The sequence below is a fragment of the Abramis brama genome, assembly GCF_963993115.1.
Source record: "Abramis brama genome assembly, chromosome: 1".
In the NCBI taxonomy this organism is placed as follows: Eukaryota; Metazoa; Chordata; class Actinopteri; order Cypriniformes; family Leuciscidae; genus Abramis; species Abramis brama.
The window spans coordinates 26,207,365-26,222,990 of NC_139963.1; the positions used below are offsets into that span (position 1 = coordinate 26,207,365).

General features: G+C 40.1%; 2 protein-coding genes across 2 annotated transcripts; both read left to right on the forward strand.

The window, feature by feature from the left end:
- Positions 1-1,580: 1,580 nt before the first annotated feature.
- On the forward strand, positions 1,581-6,621 carry odad4 (outer dynein arm docking complex subunit 4; the record flags this gene model as incomplete). The annotated part of the gene is made up of 7 exons (XM_084111536.1): positions 1,581-1,660; positions 3,274-3,332; positions 3,429-3,507; positions 4,470-4,556; positions 4,671-4,867; positions 5,054-5,154; positions 6,220-6,621. Coding segments are annotated over 7 exons (639 nt in total), but the record flags the coding sequence as incomplete, so codon positions are not given.
- Positions 6,622-8,200: 1,579 nt separating this feature from the next.
- Positions 8,201-14,263, forward strand: cnp (2'',3''-cyclic nucleotide 3'' phosphodiesterase). Its single transcript, XM_084086839.1, has 4 exons — positions 8,201-8,389; positions 10,934-11,656; positions 11,747-11,874; positions 12,470-14,263. Exons 2-4 carry the CDS (start codon positions 10,954-10,956, stop codon positions 12,935-12,937), a joined length of 1,299 nt encoding a protein of 432 aa, XP_083942965.1. The 5' UTR covers positions 8,201-8,389; positions 10,934-10,953; the 3' UTR covers positions 12,938-14,263.
- The last annotated feature ends 1,363 nt before the right edge of the window (positions 14,264-15,626 follow it).

Genomic DNA, 15,626 nt, shown 5'->3' on the forward strand with positions numbered 1-15,626 from the left:
GTGCACACAAATTAAAAAAAAAAAAAAAAATCAATCCAATCTTGCTACCCATGTCAAATTTTAAGAAATAAATTAGACCATACATTTGATAAAAATACTGTAAAATAATTTAGAACCACTTATTTAAAGGAACACTCCACCGTTTTTTGAAATAGGGCTTATTCACCTTCTTTCCCACATTTAGATAGGTGGGCAAATGCATTTTTGTCTCAGTGCATGTGTTGTTTTAGTTTGACAGGGTCGGCGCTAGCTTAGCTTAGCACAATGAATGGAATCCTTTGTTGCCAGCTAGCATGGCCTGAGTAAAAGTGATCAAAAATAAAAATAAAAAACCCACCTAATTACTTATTGTGGCCTGCGTATTCACAACGAGTACAAATAGCGATGCAGATTAACACTAGGTGATTTCCTAGGCAGATATTGACTTGGGACTATATTAGGGGGAAGCACAGGCGAAGCACTGCTGCTTAGGCGAAGCACTGCTACTTGGGCGCAGAGATATCACGCAACACATGAAATCCATATAACCCCCCCCCCCCCCCCCCCCCCCCCGCCCCCATATAAAGTTTATATTCTATATAAAGTATGGCAATCTGCTCCCATACAGCTCGCATAAAAGGTAAGATTGGAACTGGAAAGCGTGTGCAAGACCTGATAGTGGGCTGTATCTCCTATCTGGACACGTGGACAGCATTATGGCAGCAGCATAAGCCCATCTCTGCTCCTCAACAACACTACAAAAACTAATGCAGCAGCGGAACCGGGTTCGACACAAGCCACCCTCAGACCCAACCCGATATGTCCTCACCAGTCTGGAGGATATTGAAAAAGGTGAACCTCTGCAGAGTTCAAAGTTCACAGCATTGGGTTCCTAACAAGAAAGTTTAGCATTAGTTGCATACTCATGTTGCACATGCAAAATCCTAAACTACTTTCAAAGTTGGGGGTCAGTAAGATTTTTTAATTTTTAAAAAAAAAAATGTATGCTCATCAAGGCTGCATTTGTTCGATCATGTTGGGAAATATTATTACGGTTTAAAATAATTTCTGTTTTAAAATGTAATTTATTCCTTTTGGCCAAGCTAAATTTTTACAGCATCATTACTCCAGTCTTCAGTGTTACATGATCCTTCAGAAATCATTATGATATGCTAATTTGATGCTCAAGAAATTTTTCCTTATTGTTATCAATGTTGTAACCAGTTGTACTGCTTAATATTTTTGTGGAAAATTTGATACTTTCTTTTTTAATATTATACATTTCTGTACTGCCACTTTTGATCAATTTAATGCATCATTGCTGAATAAAAGATTATTTTATTTATCTTTCCAAACATAAAAAATAAATTACCGACCCCAAATTTTTTAACTGCAGTGTATGCCTATGATTATTATGATTTATATTATTTATATTATTATTATTTATGGGGATATTATTATTTATACCCATAAATCCTGATGTACTTGTTACATAATAAGAAGAATGGTGTCTACGCTAATATTAGTCTCTCTGTTTATCCCGAGGTTTACCGCAGTCTGCCGGATCCAGGCCGTATCCGACCTGCGCCTGGACACGATGACAACGCAGTCCTGAAGTGTCAACCAGTCCCTCCCCTGTGAAGGCCTCCTTCCCTTCTCTTTACCACGGTACAGATAAAATGTAAGTTTACAGCCGGATGATAAGAACTGTCTGGTCGCCAGATCCAGGTGTTATGGGAAATTAGGTGATGCAGAGAGCGCGTTGAAAGACGCTGAGACCTCCCTCAAAGACAACAAAAAATACTTCAAGGTGTGTTCATCCGTCCTAGCTTCCTTTTTTTCTTTTGTCTCATCGTTTGTTCCAAAAGTTCCCAGCAGCAGCCACAGCTTTGAGTTACTGTATGTATACCTGTAGTAAGACACTTGTCCTGAAGGGGGCGAATTTACTGATACTTTATCAGATGACGATTCGGTCTCAGAAAAAGTGACCTTTATATCACAAGCACGTTTTTCGAACACAAAACGTTACAAATATAACTTTGTGAATGAATATACTGTTTAAGATTAACAATAAAAATTTCAAGGCAAAAATGACACTTGGTGAAACATGACTCTACTTGTGAGGGGAAAATCCACTAAAAAGCCAAGAAAAGAGAGGTTCATTCTGTGGAAAGTGTACCATTAGATTTTCACATGACACTTAGATTGGTATTTTGTATGTAATCCAATGAAATTCATGAATTTTTAACTGTGGCTTTTTTGGAGCCACTAAGCTCTCTAAAAAGCACAGTAAAAGCACATCTGAATTGTCTGATGTTTAGCAAAGGTTTGGGGTCACTATTCATTCACAAAGGATGCATTAAATTGATCAAAAGTTATAGTAAATACTTCATTTTTACATAATAAAATTAAAAAATGTGTCTGACGTTGTAAAGTCAAGAGCGATATCATTGTGCAGCGTTTACCTCAGTAAGTTGACTGAGTGGGTCTCTGAGCTGATGTGAGTGACTGGAGGCAGGGCTAAATTGAAATATTCATGAATCTGCATATACTAAATGAAGCAAGGATGTAGAGTTAAAAAACTTGTCATTTTGGCGATCAGAGATTATTAGCTAACTGATGAGTGACTGACCTACGACAACTTGGAGATAATGTTGAAATTATGATCCTAATTTTTCTCTAGGTCACTCCACAATGTTTGTGTTAGCAGACCAGATACATAACACCCCCAGCTGATTATTTAAATGTTATTAATATAAGTTAATAGTGCTTGCTAAGGACATTTGAACAAACCCCTAAATATAACTATGAAACTTTGGCACATAACTGTGTACCATTTGTGCCATGGACATGAACAATACATCAAATTCGTCTACTTGTTGAGAAGTGTTATTACTTTTATAAAGCTGCTACAGATTTACTGTTGTTTAGTGGATTTTTGTGGGTGAAATCCAGTCTTTTCAATGGGAATCCAGTCCACACATTCTGGAATTTCCCATCAGGGCGAAACAAATTTCACAGGAGATTCACATTTGTCACGTTCACCACGTTGACCAACAGAAAATGAAAATGACTTCTGTGAAATTTTACTAAAATTACCCAACCTTAAGAGATTTTTTAGATGACACATGATTTTTGCCTGGTGGACAATAAAACAGGCCAAAAATTCCAATAGACTCATAGAAACAATCTTAGCAACACTCTGGTATCGCATGACATTTGGATTGGCAAACATTTTCAGAAAATGTTCTGTATGTTATTGGGTTTATTGAGAATTATTTGTTTAATTGGCAGCCTTGAGTGCCGGCAATGCAATAAGAGAGAAGTGCTTGGGAACCTGCACAGCTGCATTGGTAGAGTCTGGGAATCTCATCTGCCCAACACTTAAATATATAATATCAATAGCACAAGAATCAGAGATACAAAATTTTATTTTATGTTCTGTGTAGGCAATGCATTGATGGATCTTGGGAATATGGACAAGGCTCTGCATCATCATGAGAAAGATCTGGAGCTGGCCAAGAAAGGGTAAGCGCTCATGAGAGCAGGAAAACTATCTTTTGTTGTTCTTGGTTGGTTAATTGGTTAATTCGGCCTAGCTTTGGCCTAGCATACACATAACACATTATAGACTTCTATAATTCAATGTTAGGCTGCATAGATTAGGTCAGCCGGAACCTTGTTACATAATAAGAAGGATGGCGTCTACGCTAATATTAGTCTCTCTGTTTATCCAAGGTTTACCGCAGTCCGCCGGATCCAGGCCGTATCCAGATCTGATGAAGGACCTGCGCCTGGACACGATGACAACGCAGTCCTGAAGTGTCAACCAGTCCCTCCCCTGTGAAGGCCTCCTTCCCTTCTCTTTACCTCGGTACAGATAAAATGTTGTCAGGATAATTCCGGTTCGTGTGGCTACGTAGACGCGACAAAAAAATTCTGTATTATACATTTTTAAGGCCAGACAAGTAGTTTATTGAGGGTTGATTTGTAAAGAAGCCTACACGCATATATATTCAAACCGCATACCTTTGGACTGAACACGTAATGCGCATGTGCGCGAAGTCTACGTTTCCACGGGTTTGCGTTTTTGAGGTTTGTGCAGAGATAATGGATAATTGTTTGCACTTTCGAACCTATTTCAGGGAGTGCGTTCTCGAGACACCAGGCACTGTTTTGTGCGGGTGGGCGGCCGGAGCGTGTTAAGGGTTTTCCTGTTAGAACGGTGTCGTGTAAGCGGCCCCTAAGTTAATAACTAGTGATCTTCATAACGGAAGTGAATCAATCAATCAAAACTAACTTTAGCTGGACAATAACTTTATCCTAGAGCAGTTGTAAAGGCTAAACAATCTGTTACGGTAATTTCATATTATCACTGTAAAGCTGCTTTGAAACAATCCATATTGTTAAAAGCGCTATATAAATGAAGGTGACTTGACTTAATAAACTACTATTCATCAGGTGTGTTTGGTTTGTGCTTCGTGTCATAGCGACCTGACGGACAGTAAATCCAGGGCTCTGGACAACATTGGCCGTGTGTGCACACGGATTGGCAAGTTCCAACAAGCTATAGAAGTGTAAGTGCATTTGCCTTTAATTAATGTTTACTTTGGTGTTGATGTACACAGACAAGTCTATTGTAATAGTCATTTCATTTTGTTCTGTGTGTGTTTATGTATGTGTTTGCATAGCTGGGAGGAGAAGGTGCCTCTAGCATGTGGCGGGTTAGAGAAAGCCTGGTTGTTCCATGAGATCGGCCGCTGTTACCTTGAGCTTAAGCGCTATGGCGAAGCACGAGACTATGGCTCCCGCTCGCTCACGGCAGCGGATGACATCACTGATGAGAAATGGCAGCTCAGTGCCAGTGTGCTCATGGCGCAGGCCGAATGTGAGTCCAAACTACATCGCCCAGAATCCCAGGAAGTCAGCAGTTTAATGCACTCTGTGACCATGAATAATCTGATTTCCCTCAATGCTCAGAATCAATAGGACGTTAATGTGGTCGTTATGTATATTTGATCTACGCCATGCTGTGCGATTAGATCACTTTACATCCTCTTTCTCTCTAAAATAGTGAAGCTGGGTAACTACAAGGCCAGTGTGTTACACTTTGAGAGAGCACTGGACCGGGCAAAACTGCTGCAGGACGACTCTGCCAGCAAAGCCATCCAGAAGGTCAACACAGACATTCCTATCCTGCTCTCTCACTCTCTCCCTCATCCCTCTCACCATCCATCTCGCTCGCGGCGTTTTCTATAGTCCCCTTCAAACTACATTAAAATGACTGAGATTCTAAATCACACAGGATGCACGCTATTGTTTCTGTGTGTCACAGAGGACCAATATGGAAGTTATTGTCAGTTTGACTAAAGGTGCGGTCACATTTACCATTTTTCGGCAAATGTTTGCAGGCAAATTCCAGTCATTTCAATTAGAATCCATGCGATCAGAAATTTTGCAAGGACAAGAGATTTCCACTGTGCAGATTTTGCATTGGTTTATATTGGTCACGCTTGGTTTGTAAAGCTGCTCGGTTTGAAAGTGTGAGCCTATGCTTCATACATTGCTACTGACAATGGACAACTGACCTTTTTTACCGGCAAAATTTTGCTGAAATTTCACTAATGTGAACACACCTAAATCCTCACACCTTGCAAGTCTGGTTAGTAATATTCTGCAATGTCTATCCTGTAGCATTCCCTTGAAACTGTTAGTCACTCATTTAAATGGTCAGGCAACTCCGTCAAGCCACACTACATTTTGTTTTTCGCTTAGTTTCTACTTCTATGGCATCACCTCGTGGGGCTTGTGCACATTAAACATTAAAAGTGGATAAAAGGAGATTGATTATGGAAGCTGATAAATATTAGCTTATATTAAATGACAAAACCACCTTGACTTCCGTAAGGAAAGCAATGACAAAGATTATGCTTGGAGAAGCATTTTAGAAGTCATGAAAATAAAAAGTTACGAAAACTTTATCTTTGATGCCAGGAAAACAGCTGTTCTGATGTTACATTGCATGCATTACGTCACTGGAATCTTGTTGTGTTGTGTGTAGTTAGTACACGGTGACAGAATTCTTATCAATACTAGTTGTTTTGTCATAATATGAACTGATAATTGTAATATTTACATGTTTTCATTTTTTGCATGTTACCTGATTCTTGACTATCCCGTTGCTCTAATATCATATTTACTGACTCACTTTAATCAACTCCTCAATTTCTCGCCCTGCAGGCTCTTCGTGATGCAAGACACAGAGTGACCCAGTAAGAAGAGAAACCCATCTGAATAAAATGTCTGCAATCCACCTCCAAGACAAGTCAGAACTAATGCATCCTTACTAGTGGAATAAAATCTGCCTGAGGAACATTGTGTTGGATTGCATTCGGGTGTCATTGGTTAAGGATTACTTTATGACTGCCTTCTCTGTGCTTGTTTGCATATGATAAAAATATGTTTTGCATAGTTTTACATAAACAGACTGTCACAGTTTCAGAGTTACAGTATAACAAATCATGTTTGATATTTGTGATGCAGTGTCCAAGCGATGTTGCCCAGATACTGTTAATGTTTTGCTATAGACACACACTTGTGCTGTTACCTTCTGTTGATAAAGAGAAATACTCATAATCCAAACATGTCTGAACGAAAATCATTAAAATGAGTTTAGGTTTGACCTCTAATTAAGTTTACACTCCATCTATTGAGTCAATATTGACTTTGCATATGTGCTCAACAAAAATGAACACAAGTATATGCCCTGACAGATTGCGTATACGAATTGCTGCCAATTTGTTTGTGTGAGAGAGTACATTTGTGTGGGTTACATCTGTTAGTTACGTAAACACACCACACACACTTGTGAGAAAGTGGTCACAGCCAATCTGCATTCGTGCTGAACTCTACTATGATAAGCTGAAGCAGCGATTGTTAACTGCAAAACCTGTCAGTGCAATGTCAAAGCGCATAATCACTCAGCTGCCCTTCATGCGTTTCACACGTCCCTCACAGACATCAGCAAGACATAACATGTACTCAGTTTTGCTAGGTATGCTCTTGTACAACAGGCTTGTAAGCATACATTCAAAGAATAATAGGTGCCTATGGATGCTTTTTTAATCTTTCCAAAACCTCAAAAATGTTAAAATGCATTATTGGAATGTATTCATTATAATATAATCTGACAATCTTCATATTCCTTTTGAGCCTGCCAGAAGTCAAGTTCATACTTGTGTGTGTGTGGAGCAAGTGGTGGTTTGTTGTTGTCTCACTAATTGCCTCATCAGGTTCATTTTACTGTTGTTGTAGGTTTATTCTGATTGAGGTGTATTTTAATTCTGATTGAATTTATTGATTAAATTTAAGAATCTGACATAAGAGGACACAGATATCACAGTGCATTAAAAAATACTGTTCTTCTTTGGCTTTATTGCTCAGTGTTAGGCTATTTCAGGGGTTCGATCTTTCAACAGAGAGAGAATCTCATGTATTTTATTGTATTTAATGAATGTTTAATATTACCTCTAAACTTTGACTAGGCAAGGCATGTTGCATATTAATTGTTCTTGGAACCTCAAAGCATATTTTAATTTTTGTGTGTTTCGTGCTACTCCTTAACGATATTCTAGTTGACGTCATAGTGTAGGTAGGGCCCACACATAAACTCAAGCCCAGGGGCCCTCAGTCCTGCCCTGTATGTGACCCTCCCAACACATAATTGATTCGCACCCTCTACTAACAGTATTAGACGGCTTAGATTAAGCCAGGATTAGGCCTTTGTTCAATTAGGACATTTAAGTAGCTTTTATAAACATGCCTTAGAAAAAAGGAAAAAGTGGTGTGTATCTTGAGACAAAACAATGGCACTGACATATTTTAAGATACGCCAGTGTAAGTCACTTTCAGTTAAGACAGCTCAAACATGCATTTTAGTCTGGGACTAAGTTTAAACCTTGTCTGTGAAACCGGGGGTTAAGATTTACAGTAGCCTATTTAGAGTTAAGATTTGTCATTGTTATAAAATTAAAATTAAGATGGAACTGTAATAATGTAGGAATTAAACCATATGATAATTTGAGACATAAAAATGAGCAGTAATATGTCAAAAAAGTACAAATTCCGGCTGGTGACGTGCAGAGCAGTAGCGGGAGCGCGCATAAAATTTGCCTCTGTTCTGTATTATCTGCCTCTCCCTTCCGTGTCCGCGCTCTCGTGCACGCAGAGGGAGCGTGCTCAAGTGCCAGTGGTTTCCGTTTTGTTTCCTGATTATTGCTAGTGCTCGGCCAGGCGGGGGTTTTCAGCGCAGCGCTCTGGAGAAACGTGGAATTTGGCTGTACGGTGCTTTGAACCTTTAGCCTCGGGAAACGGTGACAGCTTTCCATACATCTGCCAACGTTGTAATCAAGTGAGTTGCATTTACGCTGTGCACTGACTATTACATTTTTAATCTTGTTTATCATATTTGCAACCAATAAGTTTGAATATGCAAATCTAAGTTTATACAAAACGAAAAAAAACAAAGGGTTTAGATGTAACAAAACAAAAAATTTGTTTGTGGTGTGCTTTATTTTCCAGCTGCGCGAGGCATTGCCACGCTGATTTGTTTTGTCTGCATGCAGCGTGGCGGGCACTGCCACTCCCCGAATCCCTGGCTTTACATTGTTACCGCTAATTAACGGAGTTCGCTTATTTCATCATTCATTTACAAGCTTCTGTAGATTTAGACATTCGTTGAATGAAGTGCAGTTTGGGTTTCTTTTGAATCGGCGCACAAATTGGCCACCAAGTTGTCTAAAATGTGTGTGCTCAATGTCATTAAATCAAGTACAGTTATATGCGTGTGTCGCGTGACCTCTGCTTGATTCGTCGCTACTGTCTAACTGTTAAGTGAATCTAGGGCGTTTTGGGTTTTCTTTGTCTTCCATAGATTAGGTGGCGTGCCCGAATCTAATTTGATCACACAAAGGCTGCGTATCAAAATCCAGTGAGCTGCCTACCTAGACAGCATTTTGGGAATGAGACGCATTGAAATGAGTCAGAATGTGTTTGCGTCCTAGAAATACTGTCTAAGTAGGCAGCACAGTTGATATTTAGGCACAGCCACAAAGAAGTGGCCCAAATTATGTGCAGGTGTTTGTGTCTCATGGCTCACTGCTGGGCTCTTGTAAAACAGGCCCCTGCTTCTGCTTTTCACACACTTTCATCAGAATCTGGACCGTGGCCAAGGTTAAATTAAAGCCTTACTTTTTAAAATCCAGCCTCTGCATTGAAGAGTTCGTGTTATTTAGTGTAAGTAATGGGTGCCTTTTGAACCCATGAGATGTGAATGGTCTTGCCTGTCTGATAGGTTTGTCATTTGATTAAGCTCTAAAGATTTGCATAGCTCCATTTAAAATGGGGAACAGATGTATTTTCTCCAGAAGATGATGACAGCTGGTTTCACAATAAAAGCATGTCATTTGACATCGGGTGACTCTGTATCATGTATCTGGACTACAGCTGTACTTCTGCTTATTACTCTGAAATCTAGCAGCTACTAATTTAGATGACAGCTATATGACGGTGCAAACTAAGTATCATTGAAACGGAAGTCTTCCAGCATACAGTTTCTGTGGGTTTCTTTAGGCCTCTTTAAAAGAGTTAAAGATGCGAGACGAAGAGAAATATGGATAAAAAGCAGAGTAATGTGTAAGCCAGAGAAAAAGCAGCTCTTGCATTGGCAGTCTGATGGCTGCTCAAATTTCACAAGAAATGCACTGTGGTGTTTTATTTCATATGAATTCGAATGTGCACTGGTCTAAACTGAGCAGTGGTTTTCAGATTTGCTTGGAAGGACAAGAGCTGGACTGAAGTACAGAGGTTGCAGAACTGAAATATGCAGTTGTGGGTAGTAAAATTGAAATTTCCAAGCGTCTACGTGCTGTGAAGGGTCTAAAGTTGTCGTTTCAACTACCATGTTCAGGTGTATATTGCTTTGCATTTTTGGGCAATTGGAAGACAGGCTTGCAGTGAGTTTCTGTTAATCTTTACCAAGTGTTCCTGGAGCTGCCTGTCACTTTAAAGGACAAATCCAGTGAAAAATGAACCTAGGGGTAATTAACACGTGGTTACCGAGTCGATCGTTCCCTGCGATGCGTTTTCATGAAAATCGAATGTATAGAGTTTTATCTTTAAAAACAGATTAGCTCTTAACACTAGTATATGGGGCACAGAGTAAGTAAAAGTAAATCGCTAGTTAATACCACTAACAAGGCTCAAAATAGCCTCACACTAACACGGTAGCATAATGAGGGTCCCTACATGCAAACCGAAGCATTGAGAACTTTGTAAGTGTACAGACAGTTTAATAAGAAGATACTTTATAAAGACAGTACATTACGCGTTTACAGACAGGCGTCATCTTGGAAAACAGTCTCGACTAGTCGAGTCACGAACGCCGTGCTACGTTAGATTTCACTATGCGTAATTCCTATCGACCAGCTCACTTAGCACGGCGTTCGTTTTCCTGTCTGTAAACGCGTAATGTACTGTCTTTATAAAGTATCTTCTTATTAAACTGTCTGTACACTTACAAAGTTCTCAATGCTTCGGTTTGCATGTAGGGACCCTCATTATGCTACCGTGTTAGTGTGAGGCTATTTTGAGCCTTGTTAGTGGTATTAACTAGCGATTTACTTTTACTTACTCTGTGCCCCATATACTAGTGTTATGAGCTAATCTGTTTTTAAAGATAAAACTATTTACATTCGATTTTCATGAAAACGCATCGCAGGGAACGATCGACTCGGTAACCATGTGTTAATTACCCCTAGGTTCATTTTTCACTGGATTTGTCCTTTAACCCTTTGTTAACGTTTGCATGGAGTTCTGATCATGTAATTCATCTTGTTTGTGGTCTCCCTTAAAAATGCATTCACACTCACTATTGCAAACTTGTCTTGTTTTTTAGAAGCGGCCTTCTGTGAAGCAATGGAAGCTGAACAGAATCAGGAAGTTCCAGAGGCTGTTGCTGAGACACAGGAAGGGGCAGTGCAGCAAGAGGAGAAACCGGAGCCCAAGTCTGGAGAGGTGGCTCAGGCACCTTCAGAAGCAGCAGGTCCTCCAGAAGCGGCCTCTGAGATGGAGCATTCTGCTGGGGAATTACCAGAAAAGGAGAAAGCGACAGAATCTGAAGCACCTCCTGCTAAACTATCTGAACCCGAGCTGGCTCCAGCGAAATCTCCCGAGGAAACCCCAGCTGCCGAGTCATCTGAGAAACCCCCTCAGCCAGAACAGCAGAAGAAGTCTGAGGAGCCACAGGTTCAAGTGAATTCCGAACCCGAGAAGCAGGAGGAAGAAGCTGTGAAAGAGGTGGAGCCTAAGAAAGAGGAGGAGCCTGCTAAAGAGGCAGAGTCCAAACCCACTGCTGTAAACGAAGCCAAGCCAGAAGAATCCGATAAAGGTGAGGAGACTAAGACAGAAGGAGGAGAGGATAAGGTAGCAGAACCAGAGGCTGATGGGGTTCAAGCCGAGCTTCCAAAAGAGGCCGAGACCCAGCAGAAAGAGCCGGAGCTGCCTTTCTTCTTTGGCTGGTTCCTGCTTCCAGAGGAAGAGGAGCGAATTAAGTGTGCAACCATGGACTTTCTCAAGACTCTGGACACATTGGACGCCTTCAAAGAACACATCAGTGAATGTGAGTTGCCCGTGTAAACGCATACACATGATTCTTCTCAGAGTTTGTGTGCTTGTGGATATGTTGCTGATTTTGTTTTTGGTTTCCCAGTTACTGGTGAGGCAGAGAAAGAGGTGGATCTTGAGCAGTACTTCCAGAATGCACTGCCCCTCCACTGCACTACAAAGTTCTGTGACTATGGCAAAGCAGAGGGTGCAAAAGAGTATGCAGAGCTACAGGTCAGTTTTTCACACAAGCCTTCTTCCTCCATGTTTCATATGTAGTGCAAATGTAAGTGCACAGGTGTGTTTTTGGAATATCTCTACTTAATTATAATATAGCCATTAACTAATACTCTGGATGAATATTTGAAGTCTATACTTGTTTTTTTACAATAAAATATTACAGTGTTATAATATTACAGTTGGAATCAATCATTAAAAGATTTTGATGTACAGTAGGAAAGAATGGAAGCTAATAATTGAATACCTCTGTAATTTCATTAATTTATAAAGCACAAATAAACAGAACAATATTTGACCACAGTGCTGTACAGAAAATAAGTGTGTATAACACAAGTAAAATCAACTGTTTAAGATGAGTTGGTAAGTAATACATATGCAAGTATGGGGAAACAAATGCAAACACCATTGGTCGGAAGAATTTTTTTTTTTTAGTGTATGGATACATTTGTGAATGACTAATTAATAAAAGCTGTAAAATTGTTATTCATTGTTAGTTCATGAAACCAACTGCATTAATGTTAACAAATTGAACTGTTGTAAAGTCCTACCAAAATATACAGTACTTATTTTACCATAATTTTTCTTGCAGGTGGTCAAAGAATCGTTTGGCAAGTCTGATGAGCTCTCAGTCATTGCCCTCATAGTGACCCCTCGTACGTTTGGGGCCCGTGTGGCTTTGACAGAAACCCAGATGAAGCTGTGGCCCGAGGGAGCGGACAAGATAGGCGTTCCTCCGGCCCTCCTGCCCAGCGCCGAGTCTCTCCCAGGGGGTAGCCGTGCCCACGTCACATTAGGCTGCTCTGCTGGCGTGGAGTCGGTTCAGACCGGTTTGGATCTGCTGGATATCCTGGCTCTGCAGAAAGAGGGCAAAGAGGGCACCCAGGTCGAGATGGAGTTGGGTACTTTGTCCTACCTGAGCGAGGGCCGTTGGTTCCTTGCCCTGAGGGAACCGATTACCGCAGACACCACCTTCTCTAGCTTCTCTGAGGACAAGCCTACCAGTGACCAGGGCAAAAAGGATGGAGAGAAGAAAAAGAAAAAGTGTACCATCCTGTGAGTGGAAAACGAGGAGGAGAAGAGAGGGGGAAAAAGACGTTTTTCCTAAGGGCTCTGGCTCTCGGTTGGCTGAGGATGATGTTGTGTTTTTGCATGTGTGTAGGTGGATTGCGTGTATGTTTCGCAGCTTTAGTGTGTGCACAGGGATGGCTTGGGATGATTTGGCAGGCAGTGTTAGACCAGGCGTTCCAAAGCGGCCTGCTGGCTCCCGGGTGTCTCTTAGCTGGTGCCTTTTTTGCTTTTTCCTGGCAACACAAGCTCAGAGGCTTTAGTATCTGCCTTAAGGTCATGGTTCACTCTGCTGGAAAGCTCACTTTGCGTTAGGAGCTAGTTTGCGTTCACACGGCTGTTTGGCCGCCACACCATCCCTGTTCCCTTTACACAGGTACATTCACGATTGGTCTTCCTTACACGTGACTCATGTAGAACACTTAGATTTAGCACAACTTTACTGGTTTGATTAACTGATTTGTACTCTGTCCGAGCTCAGTTCTTGTTGATTAGTCCAGAAACATGGTTCGAACTGCCTTCAAATTCAGTTTGAGGCTGGTTTTGCTGTATTTTAGAAGATTTTCATTCTAGATCTTCTATTTCAGGAAATGGAGCATTTTGATCTTTCAACACAGGATGGCTTGGTATCGAGTATAAATCTGTTAGTTTAGTATGTGATTCTTTGGTGTCCCTCTCTTCTGCCTTTGTGGAGCTGATAATTTCCAAGAATTCATTCTGCACCGTTGTTATATTCTCACTCCTCTGATAGTGATCAGGTATGTGTGTGTGTTTGTGCATGCCTTTTGCAAAAAAAAAACAACCCACATTATTCCTTTCAGTCATGTAATATTTACCAAGGTTTTTCTTTTTATCCAATAAGACTACATATTCTCTGTGACGTTTTTATGCTAAAGTGTGTGTATGTCTGTCTCCGTGAACATTCTCCTAAACTGTCTTACCGTTTACATAGTGTTGGTCAAACCATCGGAGACCTCTTGAATTTACAGCCCATAATGTCGGATAAGACATGCCTGTGCTTCTCTTCATTATATCTGTATGATCAGCTCTTTCATAAATCCAGTATATTCACATGTGATAGTAAATTTGCTCGCGCTCTCTCTCTCTCTCTCTCTCTCATTCATATCAGTTTTGAAAAAATGTGCACTCTAAATACTGTGACAAGCATCTGTCTGGTGCCTTCCTCTTCTGTAGGTTTCTAGATGGCCGAAGCCATGCTTCTCGTAGGTCTCTGATATCAAGGCACTAAATTTTTGCACTTACCTTGTTTTTCATTTGTTTTTGTACACTTAATAAAGAATGTGCTTGGCTCTGACAACTCTGGCTTTCTGTTCTTGCTTTAAGTGAATTATGTTCTTCATGTTTCTGGGAACATTAATTTATTCTTTAGCTTGTTCTAATTAAGTGTGTAATAATTTTACCAAATGGGTGCATTCCACCTCAAATAGTTTCCACCTTTGCCCAAAATTAGTTTGTGTAACCGCAGCTAACATCTGGTTCCTAATCAGCACCGGTTTCTGCATTCATGATTCTTAAATTCTAAAAATCTTAAAAATGCAGGGGAAATAACTACAGTAGTCAACATTTGGATCAAAACCTTTCATCAAAGTTATACATGAATTTTTGAACAATACCTGTTCTTGTCTTAGGACAACTTTGATTAACTTTTTTTGGTCCACTTCAAATGTTGACTACAGTGGTTTGAGATGCTTGTGAATATACAAGTTTTAGTTATTGACAGTCATCTGAAGTGCATCCTCCCATTCTTATTTCACTCACGGATGTGTCAGTGTTCTGCTTTTGCCAGTAGGTGGTGATTGTCACCACTGAAAGCTTCTAGAATCTAGATGGAAGCCCATGTAATCATGCTGATGTAGCTTAACAGCTAGTGAGTTGACCAACCAGAGAAGCAAGCATATGCTGGTTTAGTCTTGGTATAAATATATTTATCTCTCTCTGACATGCAAGTCTTGCCTTGACAGTGTTTGTATCAGCATGCTCAATACCTCCCAGGTGACAATTTCCTGCCAAGTCTCATTTCTCTAAATGTGCTTGAGGTGCTTTTATTATACACACACACACACAGACACACAGACACAGGATTTCAAACGTATTCATTTTTTAACATTTTATTATTTTGCTGCCTTATGTTAAACTACTTTAATTATTTGTCTAACATCAATCTACACTCCATACACCATAATGACAAAGCAAAAACAGATAAAAATGGCAAATAGTATACAATTGAATGGGTATGATTTGGAAAGGCACACACCTCTCAATAAAAGGTCTAACAGCTGAAATTGCATATCAGAGCAAAAACCAAACCAAAAAAACTGTCTGAGCTTAAGAGACAGGATTCTATTAAGACACAGATCTGACGAAGACAAAAAAAAAGTTCTTCTGCTGCATTGAAGGTTGACAGAAGCATGTAATCCTTAATGGAAGAAGTTTGGAACAACCTCATCCAACCTGACAAAGCTTGAGAGGATCTGAAGAAAAGAATGGCGGAAAATCGCCAAATGCAGATGTGCAAAGCTTGTCACATCATACCCAAAAAGACTTGAGGCTGTAGAGGTGCTTTAACTAAGTAGTGAGTTAAAATTATGCAATGTACTTATTTCAGTTTTTCCTTTTTAATACATTTGCAAAGTTATCACAGATCTTTTTTTGTTTTGTTT